This window comes from Vidua chalybeata, chromosome 2, assembly GCF_026979565.1.
Source record: "Vidua chalybeata isolate OUT-0048 chromosome 2, bVidCha1 merged haplotype, whole genome shotgun sequence".
NCBI classification, from domain to species: Eukaryota; Metazoa; Chordata; class Aves; order Passeriformes; family Viduidae; genus Vidua; species Vidua chalybeata.
The window spans coordinates 102,081,906-102,097,692 of NC_071531.1; the positions used below are offsets into that span (position 1 = coordinate 102,081,906).

The window sequence follows — 15,787 nt, forward strand, 5'->3', positions numbered from 1 at the left end:
ATGTGTATGGTTTATCATGCACATGAGTTACAGAAGGATATGAAGTATCAGATACAAGCAGGAGGTAGCATGAGCTGGTTTGGTCTCTAATATTAACAGCAGTGATGGGTCATTTTGTGTGATTCTGTTAGATAATTGTTTACTATGTTTCTCTGTGAATTAGTAATTCAGTAAAGTTAGAAAAATTTAAAATAACTATGCAGAAAATGAACCTAAACTAATGAGTTTTAAAGTCTGGGGAAGAAAGAAATAGGAAAAAATAGAATACATGGAATGAGAAAGAACTCTCCTTTTCTAAAATTTAATTTTCATTACATTTTTTAGTTCTTAACAGAACTGCATTTTAAACTTTGAATTTTACACTAGTTCATGGTCAGCATAGCAGCAGAGTTTTTTTAAATGCCTCATTTCTCCTACAATGCATATTGGAATTAGTTATCCATATTCTTCTGTTTTAATAGTACAGTTCAGTGTGGTGTAAGTCTAAGTAAAATAGATCCCAATTCTTCTACAGTGATTACATCTTTGCCGATAAATGCTGGAGATGGTGGCTGGAAATGAGATTAAAGACTACATTTGAAAAGAAAGGAGTTATGACATGCAGGAGGTAGAGGGAAAATGATAGAAATGGGGGCCATTGTGAAATAAGGGAGAAAACATCTGGCCTGTCTCCCCATGTTTCCTTATCCCCTGCCTCTGGGTATCGGGACTTCAGTGGTAGTGGAGTCCCACATTTTGCATGTGGCAGTGGCCCTTCCTTTTGAGCCTTGGTTCCAGTGTTTGTCAGAGGAGAGGTGATGGCTGCAATTTATCACACCAAAATACAGAAGCATGCTCAGGGGATGCTTTGGGAAAAGTAGAGTTACTTGCTTTTCTGTTCAGTCTACATGAAGCACTAAAGCTTTGGTAAAATCACTTGCAAATGTTTCTTTCTAAGGCTGGCAACTCAGTCTTGTGTGTTTCTGTCCTGTATAACTGTTGAGCATTTTGCTCAGTTGTTGGAGAGCCTTTTCAGTAAGGAGGGGGTAGGAGGAGTTTAAACCAATTAAATGTATTTCCATATGTGAGCTTTTACCCCCTGGGGATAAAATGCCCTGTTCTCACTGGTAAATGAATACTGAAAGGGAAAAAAAAAAAAGAAAAAGTACACTTAACTTTAATGGGATTTTTGAGAGTGGAAATGAGGACAAATTTGGTAGAACATGTTTCTTTACTGAGCGTGATGTTTCAAAGAGGTTAAGATTTATAGTTTTCAGGAAAGTAGCATACAATCACCTGAATATAAAACGTAACATATAAAAGATGAGGCAAAGTATTGAAATTACCTTTTAGAAGCCCTTTAGAAATGTATATATTTGCTGATCATGAAATTATTGCATATTGTTTTTCCCAAGTCTAACATTTCCCACCTTGGGTGACTGTGAGGAAAATATGCATTGGTTCAAGTGAGGTGAGGACAATCTGTTACCAATACAAATTTTCATCACAGTTCTGCCACAAGCCTTTGGGCTTCCTGACCTTCAGCCTTCCTGGGGCGTGTAGGGATTGTCCTGGAGAGTAAGTGGTATCTCACAAAGCTTCAGTATGCAAAGTGGGCATTGCTTATTTATTAAAGCAGAAGTGTCCAAATTACATACCCTTGATTCTTGCTTTTCTTCCCTTCCTACACACAAGAGAAAGCTTCCTACAGGGTCCCTGTCCTCCTGGCACAGGCAGCAGATCCAGCATGGGAACTTGTGTTGTGAGCATCTTGCTGATGCAAGTGTCATTGTAAATGAAAGAGGCAGAGGGACCTTGTTGAGGACATGTGTTTTAAGAAGTGGTCTTTACTATGGAGGTACCCTGAAAGCCTCTCTTAAAGGATTGAAGTGTCAGAGCTTCATTCATGTGGACTGTTCCAGGCTGCCTTGCCCAAGCACTAGTTATAAAACATCCTAGGATGCTCTTCACAACCCTTTACACGCAGTTTTATGAAGCTGTAACTAATATTATGTCTTTAGCATTAAAGAGTGGGTTTGTCCAGTTTAAGAGGAGCTGCTTTTCAAATGGACAACTGTTGTAAAGCCCTAAGTTAGGATCTAATTGTGGGCTGGTACTGAGCCCTTTCTCTGCCAAATCAGTGGAATGGCTCCCATCAGCCATAAATAATTAAAAAGTGTAAATGCAGTGTCGTGCTTTAAAGATACTTGAGCTATTGTAGAATCAGTTTTTCAGGCAGTTTTATTTCTGTGCATATTTTAATGAATTGTGACCAAAATAGTAATAATAGAACCACTTACAAACTTACTTTCAGTGAAAAGGAAATTAATCTTTCCTAGAGAATGAAAAAGGCCCATTGGCAGGAAGATAGTATTTTCATTCTGGAGCAACCACATTTCTATGTGTTTATTAAAAAATGTGAATAAACTTTCCATAGCCCAGTATTTGCCTATATTCACTTTCCTGCCTTTTGTGAGAGATGATCTTTACTCTGAGTTCATATGGCATATAGCAGCAGACACAGTTTAAACTTTTAGATATGCTCTTGCTGGGCTTCAGATGTTAAATCCAGACAATTGTGGGTCTGAGATGACAGGGATTCAGATGGTGAAATTAGTGTGAAATACACATTTTTCACCTTTGATCATATGGAGATATTAGCATTGAATTTTTGCTGAAGAAAATATGGCTCATTTATGAAGCCCTGCTCTTGTTTTTTGTCTCTTTGTGGAGCAAGGGAAGTGACTCTGTTGGCCAGGATTTAGGTAAGGGAGTTGTTTAATTTCTGCAATCATTGCCGTGGTGTTATGGGTGTTGCAGAGCTGCTCCTGAGGATGCAGGCTGCCTGTGATTTTTCCAGCATGCGATGGAGGCGAGCAGGAGCACTGCTTCCCCCATCACGTGCAGTTGTTTGGGATTTTGTTTCTGCTGTCCTTCTGCACAGGACAGCAGAAGGACACAGGAGGTGACAAAAAAATCAGTCTTGGCATACAACAATCTCTCTTGGCATACAACAAAGAATAAGCAGTTTTGGCTTAGTGCTTCCCATCAACATCGTGTCAATCAGATCCCATCAGAGGAGAGCAGCGGGGTCAGCCCAGCAGCCTGGAACAAAACGTGTGGCCGCTTCTCTGCACACCTGCCAACAGATGTGGGGGAATCAGAAGCATAAGCCTCACCTACCTCCTCCAGCAATGTAATATTGCCCTTTATCAGTTGGTTTTGCTTTTTCTAATTCAGCTGGATTTCTTTAGGCAGTTAGGAAACAATCTAAGCAGTGCTGCTTCATGTGACATTTTAACTGTATTTACTGTCTGGAGTTACAAGTGAGAGACCATATGCCAGTTTACTAGCAAGAGAAAAGTAGCCTGATGTTGGTATGGTAGGTCTTAGTGTCATTGATCTGTCATGAGTGGTTTTCTCCTGAAGATTTTTAACTGAAAGACTTAAAATCTATTCAGTGACTCCTATTATATATTGTAAAGCAAGAGAGATTAACCCTGATTGCCAGATCTGTCAGCTGGGAATTTTGGGACAATATTAGTAGTGTATGCTACATTAATTGGGGTTTTTTTTCCACACACCATAGCTGTGCCACACTTTCACAGAATCATAGAATGGCCTGGTTTAGAAGGAACCTTAAATATCACCCAGTTCCAACCCCCTGCCATGGGCAGAGATGCCTTACTCTAGACCAGGTTGCTCCAGGGCCTGCCCATCCTGCCCTTGAACACTTCAAGGGATGGGGCATCCACAGCCTATCAGAGCAACTTTTCGTCTTCGAAAAGTTATCATCTTTGTACTGTAGTAGTCGTTCCTTGCTCTTCCTCCTTGCCTTCAAGGCTATGCAGTAAGCTTTATTTGGAGAGGGATGATGTGTGATTGCATTTCATATCAAGAAAACATGATTGGTGCTATGTAAATAGTACACATTCATATAAATCCACTGAGGTTTTTTTGCTATGAGATCTTCATTAAGAATGATAATCTACTGTAATTTATGAATGAGAGCTGATAAAATTAACCTAATGGATTTGCATTTATAGCTTTTAATTAGACATTTTAATATAAAGCACAGCTATTCCACCATAATATAATAGTTTATTATACATTGCAGTTGGAGGAAATCTTTTTTGTAATCTGGTGATCTTAGCAAGATTGTTGATGGAGATGCAATATAGTACTACCTTTTTGGGTTGAGGGCAAAAGTACTGAAATACTAAGCACATTAATAGTGTTATTTTATGTAAAGTTGGAAGGTGGAGAGTAGTTTCATTTGAAATATATCCTGCCAGAAAAAATTACCGAGAATTCATTTCCTATTATTACATGTCATATTATTATGTTGAAGCAGTAATTAATTGCAATTTTTTTTTCCCTGAAGATTTAGCTGTGTAAAAAGACTGGAATGCACTTCTGGGCTAATCCTCATACTCACTGTCATGCCATGTAAGCAGAATTGTGATGTTATGTGGAAATATTACCTTTTCTAAAACACATAAATTCATGAAACTATATTAGCCTAGATTTAAAATCAAGCTGGGTTTTTTGTTTTCTTTCTGGCCATCAGTGGTAACTTTATGGCACTTTAGTTCCAAATATAGTTCTGTTGTGCACAAAAAATAAAAAATATATTTTCATATATGTGTTCTGCTTCAAAACTATAAGGCTTTATATTCTAGCCATGTATGCCATTAATTTTTTAAAAATATTCTAAATATGCCCTTGCAGTAGCTTAAGAATAAACATTATAGAGAGAATTTAATCTTGATTACACAAGATGGAAATTACAATTTAAGGGTATTTAACAGCTTTAGAGGAGGTGTCCTCTATTGCATTGAGAAGTCATCATTTTGCTTTTTTAACTTCCCTCTGTAAAAAAGCATTTTAGCAATTGTGTAGCTTATGAACCAACTTTAGTCCCAGAGCATGTGCCAACTTCACAGCTGTCTTCTCCTAATTCCAAAAGCCTCTTCTGAAATTAGCTCTTGTCATTGAATACTCAAAATTTGGTTTCCTCTTCTAACCATATATTCAGAATGAGGAAGTTTTGTTTCAGTGAAATTATCTTCAAATATTCCCTTTTGATTGATTCATTGAGTAAAAACAGTTGTGCCTTTTTAGAACATAAATTGTATAACTGAAAGAAAAACGATGCATTTACTCTTGCCTAATTTTTCTCAGCTAGTTTAAAAAATAAAGACTAATATAGGGGCATATATATTAATATGCTCAAACTATAGCTCAATTCCTGAAGATATGGAAGCCAAAATTACTCCGGTTGCGGTGTTTTATATACTAGTGCCTGAAGAAGGGGAGCATATACCTCATGGTACACATTTGAGAGGTTTATTCCTTGGCCTCTCTTGCATTTATTGGTTACTTACGCTGTTCTTTAGCGAGATATAAATGGTAAAATAAAAGATCTGATCCCATATACTTAAGCAACTGTTTGAGGTCCTCATTTAAGAGGTGTTCAGGTCCTGTGTGATTGTGACACAGTTTGAACGGCCAGCAAACAAACACCAGTGCTAATGGGCTCGTTCAGACCCTCAGAATGATTTAGTTGTGTGTGCTTGATTATATCAGCTTCAAACTTGCAGGGTTGGTAGTATGGAAAGGCTCATCAATACAATATATTTTCCATTACTGTGGCTATATTTATCAAGACCTTGCAGTATTTATAAGTCAGCATGATGGTACCTTTCTTCTGTAGCATTAAGGTTTCTCAGAGGTGTAAACTAGACATGGGAAACCAACTTCCAAGACAGGTCAGAGTTAGTAAGCTAACTCTTCCTGTTGGTCCCTTTTTTCTTAGATTTCTTCAAATTTAATTTCTGATTTAAGGTTTGGGGCTGACTGCCAGTATTAAATGAACTTAATTCTTATGATAATGTAAATAAATTCAAATCCTGAAAAAAATATTGAATAAACTTGATATTTACAGTAATAGAAATATGTAAATGTAGCTTTAATTATTCTCCCTGTTAGAAGTTTATGTTTTATTTCCAATTTCTCAATTGAAAATGTTGTTAAGAATTTAAGTCCCATAAGGGAAAAAAAAAAGCATGGAGTTGAGATTTTGAAATAAAGAAATTATAATTTCACTTTGATTTGAAATTGGTTTTCTTCAAGTAGCAGTAAAAATAAATTGTAATGAAAAATTTAAATGGACATTCAGGACCATATTTTATATTTCCCTCTGTAAAAAGTGATCATCAAAAACATCTAAAATGTTTGCACATAAATTCTAATGAGCTCTACTTACAGCATTTTGGTAAATGAGTGCTTATGAAAGTACCTTCTATAAAGTCAGTATAAATCAATGTCCACATACTTAAAGACTGTATTTCCTAGGGTGCTGAAGTCTGTGGTTTTCAAAGAAAAAAATAACACAATTTTGCCAATGTTTAATGTAACTGGTTAGTTTTCAGTATTCAACTACTTAATCTAAAAGCAAATAACAAGCTTTGCTGTAGCACTGTCCTTCAGGGAGTGATACTTGCTTGGTTAGAAACAACTGGGTTTGCCCCGACATGCTGGAATAAGTACAAGAAGTTTGGAATGGGGAAAATTGACTTGCATTTTCCTAATTATCTCAAAAGTAATTTGTCATGTCTAAGGTTTTGGAGAGCAGAGATATTGGCACCTGTGGTTTAGGACACAGGATGAGACAAATTTGACTATTGGAATAGAATGGTTTGAAAACTCTGAAGTGTCTAAAAACAATTGTTCATGAACCTGGATTGTTGCAAAGGTTTGTCCTCTTTATTTGTATCCAATTTCTTGAAGCTAAAGGCAAAAGTTTGTCTCTGGAGGGGGAAGCGTTGCATTAGTAAGCAGACAGGACTCAGTTTCTTTATGCAGAAAAGCCTATTCTTTATTCACATAACTCATTTTTATACAGTTTTCACAGACCTCATGTTTTACTCTGATTGGCTACTAGTTTTCTTGCTACTCAATTCATTGGTTAGTAACTGCTATTCTGCTTATCAAATCTCCCTAATTTTGGATTGTTTACATATCTTCTTATCTGAGTCTCATGGGACAGATTTCTTGTTTATGGCAGGTGCAAATTTATTTTTTTCTACGAGAGTAGGGTTTTATGCAAACGGATTCTCATTCTTAAGATTTCTTCACATGGGAACTTAGCTAGCTGCACTTAGAAGAAGTAACAGGCCAGCTAGTAATTCAACAGAGCAGGGCCTGATTTCATAAGGCCTTTCTTTTATAATACCTCTGCCTGTATGTAACAGGAACAGTGAGTAAGTTCCTTAAACAAAGCAAAGCTCATTGTTGACGCTGTTCTGCATACAAATTATTTGTGGTATCAAGTAAAACTGAATTGCATGTTTGCAAAAAGTAATTCATCTTTGCTTCAGTTTTCAGCAACAGAATTAAAATATGAAGCAAAGATAACTTTTAATTTTTTGATGAATCATTTAGCTTAACCCACCCACTACAGCAGTGCATGCTGCCTGCCTGCTCCTAATATCTGCTAAAATACCATAGTTCACCCCCTTGTCTACATTAATTGCTACACTTGGCAGCAGCAGAAGGAAGGGGAAGTGGTGTTTGGATTAATAGCCCGAGAAAACCTGTTAAATTTCTCATCTCAACACTTCATTTCCCTATCTTCTCAGCTGAGGTATTGCAGCTGAGAACCAAATGCAGTGGCTTTTTCTTGTAAGGACAAGTGATGGATGGGGATATAGAGAGGCGTAGGAGGAGTATCTGGCTCACAAACAGGAGTGATGGGACCATTGCCCAGTAATAGAAGCTGATTTAAAAATGTACCTTTGCCCTAAAGCAGGGGTGAAGGAATGCTACTCTGAGCTCTCCACAGAAAATGGCAGACAGGCGTGGTGACATTGGGAAAGGGATGAATGACAGCAGTGATACGTTTCCTAGACTGAACTGGCACCACACTTCCCTCAAAAAGAGCAGTCATGAAACAGAAAGCCAGAGCACTTCCCCCTCTCTTGTTTATTCTCCATTTAGGTCATAAACATTAGAAGACAACAGAACATTTCTCTCTGTGGTGACCTAAGTACCATGTAGGTCTCATCAAGGGCAGTAGGGCTGGCAGAGCCCGGAGGGAAGGATGTCCTTCCCCTGAGGGTCAGGGAGGGGGGACAGGTCAGGCAGGGGGCCTGTCAGTGGCCACAACATGGGCTGCACAGCTTCTAGCTTGCTCTTTTTAATATGTTACTCTGTGGTTTACTGAACACTTGTTCAAGTGCATCTTCATGTGTATAAATGACTTAGTTCACCGATGAGACAAGTCCAGTGTCCAGTCTGATGGACAATTACCTTTGCTTTTGCACATTAAAATCTCTGTTGTTATTTCTGTGCAAGAGGTACCTATAGGAAATTTCAGATTAAATCTGTAAACAGTTTCTGACATGAAAACAGTGCAAAATAAATCAGTCTGTATAGCAAAACAAATACTTTGAGGGAAACCTAGAAGGGGCTCACTGTGTGGCTATAGGCTAGTCCAGAATCAGCATTAAATAAGAAAGGCTGAATTGTTGAGACCTTTGTATTTTCAGAAATGACATTTCCTGACCACAAAAATTCTTTTTATTATACATGTCTGTTTTATATCAGAAGTCACTATTAATTTTTAATTTACATGTGACAGCTTTTCCAAGACTGCAAAGCTAGCTTTTTGTCAGGATTTGACTGTATAATTGGGTGGCGTAGCTGGATTTGGTTTTAAAATAAATCATGAGAACTACTTGTATATTAAAATTATTTATAATTAATCATATGGTAATATACAATTAATTGTAGTTAATGTGCAGTGCAATTAATGATACTTATTTTCTTTTTTTCTTCAAGTAAAAAACTCAGTATTCTTTTCCCCCTAATTTCTTCATACAGAAGTGCAGCATTTTTAGCACATCCTTGATGGTTGCATACTCTTGGATCTGTTTCTCTCAGACTAAATGTATGCTTTCTGAAATTGATTCTTGACATTATTGATAGTTAGAATACGTGAATAAGTTAAATGCATGTAAAATTGTACCTGTATTGTATATATAAGGAAACGTAGGTTGTATTGCCAGTGACGACTGGGCAATAAAAACCTATTTATAAGCCGTGGTGCTTCTGAGGATAGTGAATTGATGGATCAGGACAGACACTGAAAAGCAGGATTCTTTGCAGCCAGCATTTTGATCTGATGAACATACAGGGGATTTTCAGTTCTAGTGCAGTGATATTTTTTTCTTACCTTTCAACCCGTAGGAATGTGATTTCCACAAAATTCAAATTTATGCAGAGAATTTAAAAGCCTCTAGTTAAATGTAGCAGTTTGTTTGCCAGGTAGTGTGTGGGATGAAAGTAAATGAGGGGTTTATTGGTTTAATATTATGTATATTTGAAATTACTTGTGCAGCACATTGAAAGATAAAACTGTTTTTTGTCTGTTTGGAACATTATTGGTAAAAGGCTATATGTTTACATGTGTAATTGGCTGAACTCCAAATTGCAGGCAGAATTTGCTTTGTCTTCCTTTAATTTGTGTGGTTTGGTTCTTCCCTCAGATCTCCCTGTGTTGCAGAATGTAGGCAGAGACTGTAGCAGCTCACAGTGAACACAAGCACAAATTATTTTCATTTTTTTCCTGTAGGTATATTCACTGGGGGTGAGATTTCCTCCCATGGATGGTTCAAGCTGCAGCAGTAATTTTATATATGTGAGCCCTCAAACTGTGAATTAAAAACCCTGTGCTGGGTGGCTTGCAAAAGGGAGTTTCTTCATCACTGGCTACAATTAAATAGGTGTCTGTAGTGAATTTGTTTTCCACTATAATGTATTAACAATTGTTTGTTTGTTTTCTTTTGTATAATTTGGTCAGGGAGGGTATGTAGAGCTAGAAAAGAACAAAAGAAAATGTGTCTCCTACTTTCAGATATCAAGTAAGCTGCTTGGGCAGGAATCCACCCAGGGCTATCGACAAAACCCCCAGTCACTTGATGGTTGTACCCCTCTGGCCTGGAAGCAGATGAAATTCTGCATTTGTTTCAGGGCAGCACCTCTTAATGTGTGCAGATAAAGTTGCTAGAAACATAAGATATGGGTAGGCTAAGGACACTTTGTGGCAGGAATCTGTGTCAGTTCAAAATTCACCTTCATTATCTCTGGGGAAGGGTTTCCTATTCCTCAAAACATCACCTTGGTGGCATCTCCTTCCAAAGCACCATCTTGGTGCATGTCCTTTCCCCACTTGAGTGTGTGGACACAGAGAGACAACACCTAATTAAGAAGCCAAGACGATACCATTTCCATGCTAAATCTGGTTCCTCCGGGTCTCCTGTGAATAGAGGTGTGCTCTGAGCAAGCCGAGACTGGGCCGTGCCGCGCGATGATCTCCCGCTGGTACTTTGACATGGCTGAAGGAAAGTGTGCACCCTTCTTTTACGGCGGCTGTGGCGGGAACCGGAACAACTTTGACTCGGAGGAATACTGCATGGCGGTCTGTGGCAGCATCAGTAAGTGCCCTCCAGGGTGCCCGCCTTGCGGGGAGCGGGCCTGGGCTCACACTAACCCCAGGCGCGGTCTGTCCACACCTCTGCTCACCACTCGCTCCTCCTTGGCCTCTTGCTAACCCGGCATGGTGGTGGGTGACTTCTTGGCACTGTAGGTGCGCTCTGAGTTGGGGGCTGAGTGCTTATCACCTCCTAAGGTGAGGCCTATGCACCCATCTTCTCTCTATTCTCTGTCAAAGTGTACTGATGTTTCATGTGTCTGTTTGCACCTACAATGTATGTGCAGGAAAAAACACTAACTTTAGGGAAGTGTCAGGTAAGTTTAAAAATAGCTTGTATTTTTAACAGTGTATTCTCATGTATTTATGACCTTTTTTTTTTTTTTTTTCAAAGCTAAAAAGTATTAAAATGCATATTTCCAGATTTGTTTGGTTTTAGTTTGGTTGAATTCTTTGTGTGTGTTGGCAATGGAAAGGGGAGAAATGGTATTTGATTTTTTTTATGTTTCCCTAAGGGCTGTGATGCACAAAGATGTGAATCATCTCCCACTTACTTTAACTCAACTATATGTTGCAATGACTGTTTTTGCTGAAAAAATGGTGTTTGCACTGTTTGAGAGTGGTGGCTTTCTCCACCATACACCATTGAAGCTGATAAATTAGGTGCTAGTTTTATCAGATGGGTTCTGTTTTGAGAGCCTCTTGTACACTCTTCTCCCAATCTGCTTTGCAAACATGTACTCCTGGGAGAGCATCACCTGACATTTTCATCTGAGACATTAAAGAGTGAGTACACGTCTCACTGCCCTGTCTGCTCGCAGGACATGGAAGAGCAGAACACAAGCATCATCTCAGGGCTCCTTTTAGAAAAAGGTTTTCCAAACCTGTTTTTTTCAGGAGTATTTTCAGTAAGTAGAAGGGTTAAAAATGCACAGAAACAAATGAAGAGCCCTAGCAAAGGGGTACTATGTGTGTCATGGAGCAGAGGAGCTGACTTGTATTTTATTGGAGCAGAAGCAAGAGCAGTCCTGCAGCCAGGATTGCTGAACTGGTGCTCCAGCAGCATTTTATCTTAGTGTCTTCTAGAGCTGTTCATGGCAAAGCTCAGGGAAGGGAGCAGAGAAATCTGAGATAATGGGAGTGAGGAGGATACTTCATGAACTGTGATCAGCTCCTGCAACAAGACAGAAGATGTAGTGAAGGGAGAGATCTGTGCAGGAGGTTGGAGTGAGGTCTAAATGTATTTACTGACAGAGGAACAGTTTGAACCATGAAGTTCCTGTGTTAGGTAAGGTGTTTCCAGAGATGCAAAACACAGATTTGTCTCTGATTGCAGCCTCTCTTTGGGAAGATAAATGATCTCTTCTGCTCAGGAGATTCTGCTTTGTCTCCTGGAAGTTGTTATCTGCTGGGTGTTTTTTCCCTCAGATTCATTTCAATATAACAATAACAAGACTATTACCATTTCCATTATTCTCTTGGTTTATTCTGGAAGTTCAAATTTTTGGTCTAAGTCATTTTCTCTGTAAGGACAATGGAGTTAGGCTGAGTACTTGAGCTTCTTTGACTTTATCTGCACAATTGAAACTGATTTTTTATCTCCCATAGGGTTTTTTTTCTGACTTTTTTTTTCCTTCAGTAATTTCTCAAACAACAGTTGAGTCCATGAGGATACTTTCTAAGCTATTTCAGTTATATTTTTATTCCTAGTTTTTAATGTTATGTCAGTGTGTTCTATACTCTCATATATACACTTGTATTTTCTGTTCCTGAAATAACTTTTTCTTTTAGTTTCATGTACTGTTTCAGTCTCACCATGCTGTTCCTCCTTATTCTTCATGTTTTTGCTGAATAGAAATTGCAGTGAAAATAGTTGGAAGTGCTGAATATAATAAGTTTCATCATTGAAATGATGTCTTGTGTTTAGTACTAATCTAATGTTGCTGAAGGACGTAAAACAGACACCATTTTTCACCCCAATCTCACAGAAGAAAAGAAAAATAGTGGAGAATAGTTTCCCTCAAGGCCACTCCTCTCCTGTCATTTTTCCCTCCCACCATCACCCTTAATTTAGTCTTTTGTGCCTTCTCCTCCCCACTTCATTATTATTAATGTATTTATTCCATTCTTTCTTTTCTTCATTCATTCATTCTTCAAAGTTCAGATTGTTCTTGCTCCTTTGTGTCCTATTAAAACAGAAGAAAAATCAAGCCTCTCTTAGGCAGGACGAAAGATGGATGCTAAAGCACATCATTCCTTTGTCTAGCTGTAGTTTGCTTTTCAGGATAAGCTAGTTAGATTTTACAGAGTAATATGAAATAGTGAATAGCATTGGGTTTCTCTTGTATAGTGGGCAAATGGTGGAAGTGTGGGATGTGAGTCAGATTTTCTGGTAATGAATTGGAATTGGACTGAACCAAAATGTGAGGATGTTCTGTTGTCACAAATATCCATACACCATGAAATCTCAATACTAATATCCTGAACACTTTCTCTTAAAAAAAAAAAGAGTTTAAAAGAGCATGTTTTATTCTGCCTTCTTGCTAAGTCTCTTTGCTTTGATCTGGAAAGGTGGGTCTGTCCTGTCATGCAAAGCCCTAAACTCCCTCCATGTTGAGTGGATTTGACTAGTGCTCCGAGGTCTGATGGAAATTATTTATCTGTAGGATAGGAGCTACTGGTGTAATATTTTTTTTCATTTATTATCCAGCTCCTTGGAAATTGATACATAATTGTCTTAGAAGTAGAAGGCTTTGAGGCTGATGTTACCAATTCCTTCAGCCTGTCAGATTACCTGCTCAGTCTCTACTGATTCTTAATAAGAATGTTCAGTACAGTCTGTGGTTTCTGTTCAATATAATGATTCAAACTTCTACTGTGTGACTGACTGTCCATAATGGCTTCTTTGAAGTCATAGAATCTGTCAGGTGTTTAATTTGGATTTAATTGCCTTAGGATGAGTATATATTGACAAGAATAAGTGAACATATTGCTGTTACCAAAGGAAAGATTTCTGTCTTACACTAAAAAGTAATCTATTGTATGAATTTTTTTACTTGTCTGTTAATTGTTGCATTTTAAATATCCTTAAAATTACAGGAAGTATATTTTTTTAAATGAGTGCTATCTTGATATTATGTTAATGTTTAATTCTTAACTTGGGGACTTAAAAGCTGGGAAAATACTTTCTCTTAAATGTACTTAATTTCTCAGACAGCTCTCCCAGCAGCTCCAGCAGCTGTCAGAGCCTGACATCAGTGGAATTCACTGTGTTTTCATTTGTTCCTCTTTCAAAGTGGGAGTGAGTTGAACTCTGGTGGCATAGTCAGTTTTTGAAAATTTTGATGTATCATTAAAATGACCTTTTATAAATATTTTTTTTTATTTTATGACAGTACTGAATTTCTGTGGCTCACAACAGAGGGAACCAATAGGGTTCAGTGTTGTCAGTTCCCTCCTTCCTTGCATAAACCCTAAAATTTAGTAGGAAGTTTAAATGTTAACACATGTGGTTTTATTTTTTATCATTTTAGAGCAGTATCACAGGTTTTTGGGTGAATTTAGGTAAAAATAGTATTTATTCTCTAGATTAAATACTGTGAACTTCCAAACTTGCTCAATCTCTCGGTGATTTTTAAGGGGCAAATACTGTCCACTTTAATTTTTCTTCAGAGATGTATTGCAAATAAAGATCTGTACCTTTTACAGCAGCAGCTTACAAGATGATACTCCTGTTGTCAGTCATTTCCTTTATCCATTGTTTGTTTGTTTGGGATGTTGACATCTCCCTAGTTAGCAGGAAGTGAAATGTTTTGGCAGCTAAATTGCATGCCAACTTCCAGTGTCTAAGGCATTAAAGAACTGTGAGTTCTAATACCATAAATTGTTAATTTTGACTGTGACCTTTAGTGGATGCAAGTGACTGATTTCTGTTTCCACAGTTTCTTAGTCTATATAAATTTTCACTTTTATTTCACCTTTGAACCACACATGTTGTACTACACCTTTTAATAAGTAAGTGGGTGAAGTTTAGGATTCAAAAAGGAAATAATGCAAATGTTTTCATATCCAGAAGTTAGAGTACTACTAATTTCAGACATGAATAATTTAATTGATATAAGGTAATGCTGTGGGCAATGTTTACTGTAAGTTGTTTTGCTGGGTCTAATCACAGCATTTTTTGTTTTGGTTGTTTTAACTCTGTGGAACTTGATGACTCTTGTTTACAACCTTGGCAGAAGTCATGTTCAGGAAAATACTTTTGTCTTGTATTTTTTCTCATTTGAACCACACATGAAGAATTTAATGGTGTTTTTTTTTTCCTCTCATAAATATTTAAACTTATGATAAGTTGAAAGAGAATGACCTTGCAGCAGAGTATCACAAAGATGCTTGAGGAAGTTTTGCTTTGGGGACGTCCTCCCAATCAAGAAGTGCATCAAAGAACTTGGAAAGGCATGATCTGAGCCATTAATGGGTGAATTTAAATGGATATCAGCAAGGCAAAATTGTATTTGTCAGTGTTGGTGAAAAGGAAGGCATTCATGGAAGTTTTAATTGCCAAGTTCTAGCTGTGCAGGGGTAGGAAATGTATCTTGAAGTTCTTACTCAGGTGGCTTTTTATATGAGAAAATTCAACTTAAACCTAGTTTAGATGGCAAGTAGCACCTTTAATTAAAATAATGGATTGGGAATAATAAGAGTATGATATGTTTCATTGGGTGGGTTTTTTTCCCCTCCAAGGAGTCTCTGAGGAATTTCACTAAACTCTTCCAAGGTGCCTGCTGTTTGATGCCATACCAATTACCTAAATTCTAACATATTAATGGAAAACTGAATCAGTCTTCGCAAAGTAGGGGTTGGATACAGCTGCATAGACAGGGGACTATTGCTCACTTTGCTTGAATTACCCTAAATGCAAACCTTTCCACTACCAGTGTCACAGCTACCTCCTAGTTATCCAACAGGAAGGCTGGCTATTAGTGCAAGCTCGCTGATTATTTCCAGCCTTTGTGAAGGTTTTTTTAAATCAAAGTTATTACGAATGAAGTAACTATCTGTGAAGCCAAATTGTTGCTAAGGGAAGTATTTGAGGTATTTCATTAGGTACTGTGAGGTCCATAAGTGCTTTAAAAGGGATTTGCATTCACATTTATATGTTACAATTTATCTTTAAAAATTAAACTTATGTACAAAGCATGTAACTTTGCAAAGGGCGTTTTGCTGGCTAACGGACTTTGTTCATTGCCATGCTTTTCTTCATACTTGCAATTTTTCTTTTGGCAGCATTCTAACCTGTTTCAAGAACATTGT

At 37.6% G+C, this 15,787-nt stretch overlaps 1 protein-coding gene across 4 annotated transcripts in view; it reads left to right on the plus strand.

The window, feature by feature from the left end:
* APP (amyloid beta precursor protein) overlaps window positions 1-15,787 on the plus strand; it is a 181,325-nt gene that overhangs the window by 96,030 nt on the left and 69,508 nt on the right. For 2 of the 4 annotated variants that reach the window (XM_053933841.1, XM_053933838.1), the window contains exon 7: window positions 10,311-10,478. The exons of the other annotated variants lie outside the window; for them this stretch is intronic. In XM_053933841.1, coding sequence (XP_053789816.1) covers window positions 10,311-10,478 — 168 coding nt within the window. The remainder of the gene's footprint in view (window positions 1-10,310; window positions 10,479-15,787) is intronic. 4 annotated transcript variants of the gene reach the window in all.